This window comes from Tauraco erythrolophus, chromosome 27 (genome assembly GCF_009769465.1).
Source record: "Tauraco erythrolophus isolate bTauEry1 chromosome 27, bTauEry1.pri, whole genome shotgun sequence".
In the NCBI taxonomy this organism is placed as follows: Eukaryota; Metazoa; Chordata; class Aves; order Musophagiformes; family Musophagidae; genus Tauraco; species Tauraco erythrolophus.
Window position 1 is genome coordinate 4,688,127 of NC_141491.1, and position 5,993 is coordinate 4,694,119.

General features: G+C 57.4%; 1 protein-coding gene across 1 annotated transcript; it reads left to right on the top strand.

Annotated features, from left to right (window-relative positions):
* On the top strand, positions 1–5,993 carry FANCE (FA complementation group E). Its single transcript, XM_086627126.1, has 11 exons — positions 1–224; positions 518–1,151; positions 1,234–1,285; positions 1,606–1,658; positions 1,748–1,891; positions 1,969–2,092; positions 2,716–2,791; positions 2,925–2,991; positions 3,091–3,216; positions 3,360–3,454; positions 5,897–5,993. The coding sequence occupies exons 1-11, from the start codon at positions 1–3 to the stop codon at positions 5,991–5,993; spliced, it is 1,692 nt and encodes a 563-aa protein (XP_086483252.1).

Genomic DNA, 5,993 nt, shown 5'->3' on the forward strand with positions numbered 1-5,993 from the left:
ATGGAGTCCCCCTGCCTGCCCTGGCTGCAGAGCTTCGACAAGCCGTGCCGCCTCCTGCTCCACGCGCTCGCCTCCGGCTGCTCCGGGACGCTGGCTGCCCTCCGACTGCTGCAGCGGGTCCAGCCCCACGAGGGACCAGGGCAGGCATTTCCCTGGCAAGCCTTCACCACAGCCCTGTGCGCCGAGGAGCCCGTGCTGGAGGGGCCGGAGGGGGCCCTGGCTGTGTGAGTCGGCCATGTTTCCAAAACTCAATGTTTTGTGGGAGGTTTGGCATGTCAGGTGCCCAGTTTGGCACCGTGCATCCTCTTCCCCCCGATGCAACGGTCTAGACGTGAGGTCAGGATCACGGCAGGGACCTGCTGGTCTTCCAGCTTGTGTCTGCAAAAGCTGGCGAAGGCGTTTGCTGCCTGCTCTCGCTTCTTAGTCCCGTTAAACTCTGCTCCGCGGGGCAGGTTGGAAATAAGGACTTGGGGCTTTGCTCTGACGTGTCACCTCTCCCTCTTCTCCCCTTTTCCAGCAAGCCACGGCTGCTGCTGCTCCCCATCGTGTGCCAGAGAAACCTCTTCTCCCTGCTCCTCGTGGTCCAAGCCGTGGTGCCGAGGGGCTGCCTTGACCAGCTGCTCCAGGCTGTGGAGCAGGATTCCCATGTGGATCCCTGGGTGCGGATGCTAAGGGATTTCCTCCGGCAGGGACCAAGGGGAGAGGAGTGCTCCCCACCTCCCTTTCCCTTGTCTTCCGCATGCCAGCAGCAGCTTAGCTGTCTGTGCCAGAAAATTGCCCAGAACAAACCAGAGGGGCAAAGAAAACTGAACTGGTGCTTCAGCAAGCAGCCCAGTACTGCTAAGGATGTGGCTGACTCTGTGCTTCAAGGTGGGAAGTGCAAGAACGTGTCGGAAGAGGGCCTGGAGCTGGACAAGGAGAGAGAAGGGAAAAGATTGCTGCTGGAGGAGGTTGCGTTTGACCTCCTGGGAACCCAGGAAAGTGGAGATGTGGCAGGGCTGGAAGAGGAGGTGCCTGCGGAGACTTTGGGAGACAAATCTGCTCAGAGCCTGGCTGGAGCTGCTCTGGAAAGCTCCCAGCAGGATGCAGCTGGAGAGCCCAGGAAGATTTCACAGGTTGAGCTGGCAGCAGAGGTCCAGTCCTTTCTCCAGGTACCAGGCAGGTTTTGCTTTCCTTTTCCAGCCGGTGAGCCTTCGCAGTCTGACTCCTGTCCCTTTATCTCATTTTCTCCAGGTGCACGGACCGAGGCTGAAAATGCTGCTGCAGAAGGAGTCCGATGTAAGAGGTTGCTTCTGTGTCTCTCCTGGAGCTGATGGTCTAAACGGGGTCATGCCAGGGCCTCCAGAAGGGGTGGGAAAGGACGTGGGTTTCACAGGGACGACGGGAGGGGAATAAAAAGACAGCCCCACTGCCACCTCCTCTGGGCTCAGGTACTAATACCTGCTGCTGGCTCACAGGGATCTGCTGTATGATGGGCAACCTTGTGGGCTCAGGGCTGGCCGAAGTTGGGGAGCAATCGGGACTAGAAAAGCGCTGGAGCTGTGTTTTGTGTGTTAACTTTATTTGGGGTATTACTCAAGGACCGTGTTTCCCTGCAGCACTTAGAGCTGAGCATCCCACCCGAGCTGCACATCCTGAACAACTGCTCTCCTGGCCAGGTGAGCCATTGGCATCCTTGCTGCAACCGCTGGTGCCGCGGAGGGGCCGCTGCTGTCCCTAACATCCCTGTCCCCTCTGCTGTCCCCAGCTCCAGGGGCTGTGCTCCTTCCTCCAGCTCTCCACATGCCCAGAGCACCTCCTGGTGCGTTTCTGCAGCTGGCTGCTGGCTCTCACCCCCAACCTCAGCTACACCAGCGCGGCCGTCCTGGCCGAGCAGCTCTTCCTCAGGCGAGTAAGTGTGGGGGCGGAGGTTTCCTGCACCCCGTTTCCCTTACTGCCATCCCCATCTCCTGCCTTTTCTGTCCGTAGGTCCTGTCCCTCACCCAGCCGCCCTCCCGCCACCTCTTCGCTGCTCTTGCTTCGTTTTGCTCCAAGTATTCTCAGCCCTTCTGTCGAGTCCTGGTGGCAGCGGTCCTGCGGGAGCCGGGGGAAGGTGGGATGGGCTCACAGCAGGCATGGCTTCTGGGAGCAGCTGAGGGATCTGGAGAGGGGCCGTGGGCTGCATCCAGCAGGAAGGGAAGCCCCAACTGCAGAGTGCTGTCTCCTGGGGGGCATTTATTACCCCAAAACGTGTCCTAGGACCCACGGAGGGATGGTGCTGGTTTTATCTGGGCAGGTGAACGCTTGGGATTTAGGATAGGAGATGGGCTTAGAGATGCCTGAGACAGAGTGGGAGGGGAGGCCAGGCTGGTTTCAAGCACCATTTCTCCCAAAGGTCGGCTGCCATCCCGCCAGGGACTAGAGGGTTCCTGACAGCTCCTCATGCTGGGACCAAAACTGCCTCAGGGTGGTTGTGCTGGCATGAGAAGAAGGTCCTGCATGAAACCCTGCCACAGCGGCATCTCCTTTTCCTAGGGACTAGTGCTAATTAAACCCTTGCCGCAGATTGTCAAAGGAAGCTGGATTATCCTGAACAGTAGAAGAGGGCACTATGTGGTTTCTGGGTGTCCCAGCTGGGATGTACCCCTGTGTGAAGGGGTGCCAGGAAGGGTTAGGTGTATCCCCATGGATTTGGCAGCCTCTGGAGGCTCTGCCCCTTCTGCTTTACCCTTGCAGGTGCTGAGCAGATCAAGCTGGTGTGTGAGCTCGTGGAGGAGTGCCTGGAGCCTGACTGTGTGCGACTGGTGCTGAGGTGAGAGATTACAGGGGCCACAGCTCTGCTCCAGCCCTCGTGCCTGCCTTGATGGGTCTGGCTGGCTCCAGCCACTCAGGAGCACCATCGAGGCTGTGTGAGCATCTCGTCTTCTCTTCACTGTCCTTTGCAGCCAAGTCCTGGAGGTGCCTTTGTCAGAGAAGCTCCTGCCGGTGGTGCAGGCTGTGCTGGGGCGGCAGGTGAGGGGACCCTCCTTGTCCCTCTGGGTTTCCTTGCCAGCTCCAGCTCCTCCCTGGAGCAAGGACCAGCTCTCTGCCCTGCTTGTGGCTCTCTTCCAGGAGGTGCTGCCCCCTGAGCTCTTCGATCTCCTGGTGCTGACTCTGTGCCGGCAGGCCCCAGCCTTCGCCACGTCGCTGAGTTATGCCAAGCTGGTGACGGCCGTGCTCACCATGTGCCAAAGCCAGGTGAGTACCACCTGGCTTGAGCCCTGCAGATCAGCTGGTGAGCTGGCAGCCGGGGCTGCAGCCAACCCAGGACCTGCCCCAGCATTCTCCGGTGGGCTCCTGGCAGTGCAGCTCTCCGAGCACCTTGCTCCCCTCCATCCCAGGTCACCCCAGCCCACCGGAGCCATCTGGCTGCCGCTCTGGATCGGAGCAACGCGGCTCTGAAGAAGTCGCTGCAGGCTGTGCTGGAAGGAGCCGGGTGAGATGGTGCAGTGCCCTCCCTGCTGGGGTCCATCTCATGGGGGATGGCAGCCTCCACACTCCTGGTCTGTCCCAGGCAACGGGAAGCCACCAAGCGCCAGCAGACGCGGTGTTGGAGTGCGGCTGGCTTGGCAGTGAGTTTCCCTTTTCTTCATTTCTCTCCTCTTTCTCCCTCTTCCTCCCAGGTGAGCACCGAAGGAAACCCCACGGCAATGGCTTCCTTGGGCACAGGATGCTCGTTGGGCGGTGGTAGCTGCAGCCCAGTCTGTCACTGGAGTTCACCACCGACGTGATGGAGACACCGTGAGCGTGGGCTGTGGCACACAGCGTGCCGTGCCTCTGCCCCGGGGCTCTCGGCGACACCTGCGGCTCAGCCAGCCTGCTCTGAGGTGGGCTAGTGCTGGGCGATGCCATCCCAGCCCCACGCACGCCCCGAGGCGTGAAGATGAGGGTTTTCTTGGTTAAATAGTGAATAAGTTTCCAGTCAGCTCTGTGTCTGCGCTGTTTATGGCTGCCTCGCCACGCTCAAGATGGCGCCTCCCCCCCCCCTCCCAAGGTGGCGGCAGAGGAGGAGCTGCGGAGGGGCCGGGCGGCGGGAATTCTCGAATCGGGAATACAACAAATCCGTTATTTTTTGCATTATCGATGGAGTCGTGTCGGCACGCGGGCGCTGGAGCCGTGGCTGAGGGCGGGCGGGTGCTGCCGCCGTGCCAGGCCCGGCCGGATGCTGTGTCCCTCCGGGAGCGAACGCTGCCCATTCTCCCAGTGTGTTCCCTGATAACAGAGGGTTCCCATCCAGCGGGTCTCCACGTCACCCAGCTGGGCATTGAGGAGCTGCACAAGGAGCAGATTCTGCCCCTCTGCTCTCGTGAGACCCCCCTGCAGCGCTGCGTTCAGCTCTGGGGCTCCCAGCATCAGAAGGACACGGAGCTGCTGGAGCGGGTCCAGAGGAGGCCACGGAGATGATCCGAGGGCTGGAGCACCTCTGCTCTGGAGACAGGCTAAGAGAGTTGGGGCTGTTCAGCCTGGAGAAGAGAAGGCTCTGGGGAGACCTTCCAGTACCTAAAGGGAGCCTACAGGAAAGCTGGAGAGGGACTTTTTACAAGGGCATGTAGTGACAGGACAAGCGGCAATGGCTTTAAACTGATAGAGGGCAGATTTAGATTGGATCTAAGAAAGAAATTCTTCCCTCTGAGGGTGGTGAGGCACTGGCACAGGTTGCCCAGAGAAGCTGTGGCTGCCCCATCCCTGGAAGCGTTCAAGGCCAGGCTGGATGAGGCTTTGATCACCCTGGTGTAGTGGAGGGTGTCCCTGCCCCTGGCAGGGGGGTGGAACTGGATGATCTTTGAGGTCCCTTCCAACCCAAACCGTTCCATGGTACTATAAACTGATTTGAGGTTGTTTGAAGATGATCATTCTGGGCTAAGCTTAGTTCGCCATCACGATTTTGTCATGGCTCGAAGGAGCCAAGGCACAAGCGGTACGTTTTGTCCACGTCAGCGTTTCTCTCCGACAGCTAAGCTGATTTCTGGGTGATGCAAGCAGTGATCTGCTGGGTTGTTTATCTGGTCTGCTGGGATTTACAAATCTCATGATGCAGAGAGTGGGGTTTAGATGAAGAACTGGTAAACTTGAATTTTCTTCTTTAAATGTGCCTTTTTTTTTTTTTCCCCTGTGTGATGGGAGCCTGCAAGGGGCCCTGCTGTGTGTCACATTTCTGGTTTTCAGTGTGGTCATGATGACACTTCCCATTGCAAGGTATTTAGTGATACGCTAATAAAAAGTGCTTCTATAGCATGACTTTTTCCAAATTTCTATCCTGTATCCTTGAAAACACCCACTGGAAACCTTGTCTGGGCACCTTCTGGTCAGAGGACTGGGAAGATAAGGATGGGAGAGAGTGAATGGACTCTGAGGGAGGTAGTTCCTGAAGTATGCAATGCTTCCAAACCCCCATTAAAGCTCTAGCACTGTTTAAAAATCGATAAACGTTTCCATCTACAAAGGGAGAAGAAGCATTAAAACATGTAGGTGTGACGTTACTGCTTCGTGTTTGCTCATTAATGTTTAGACCCAGTCAGAGGAATGAGACTCTGAAGCCTTAAGTGATGCTCTTAACTCAGAGCACAGATTTCTTTATAGTAAGAATCTCTTAAGCTATTTTAGGTGACAGTGGACTGATGAGGCTTCAAAGTCCACATTAGCTGGAGGAGAGAAACCTCCCAGGAGCCAAACTGTTGATGTATTTGCATACCAGGGAGTTAGTGGCTGAGTATACTGGAGCTGTTGTAGGGCTGCCCGAAGTATGACATAAATAGAAATTGTGCCCTGATCGTCAAGGTCTGAGCCTGCTCTGCTGGCTTTATTAGGTAGCAGGCTGCAGTCTTTGCTGTTTCCCTGCAAAGCTTCTACCAAGTGACCTCGGTGTCCTTGTCCCCAGTGCTCTGGCTGTGGCTGATGGTCACGTGAAGATGACCGAGGACGAACTCATCTCCAAAATTCACCTGGTCGTCAGCTTCCTGGTGTCCTTGCTGTAG

Excerpts from the sequence above, each read along its gene's own strand:
- FANCE (XM_086627126.1), top strand. The coding sequence starts at position 1 with ATGGAGTCCCCCTGCCTGCCCTGGCTGCAGAGCTTCGACAAGCCGTGC. Across the intron at positions 225-517 it reads CCGGAGGGGGCCCTGGCTGT|CAAGCCACGGCTGCTGCTGC; the intron begins GTGAGTCGGCCA and ends CCCCTTTTCCAG. Across the intron at positions 2,992-3,090 it reads AGGCTGTGCTGGGGCGGCAG|GAGGTGCTGCCCCCTGAGCT; the intron begins GTGAGGGGACCC and ends GCTCTCTTCCAG.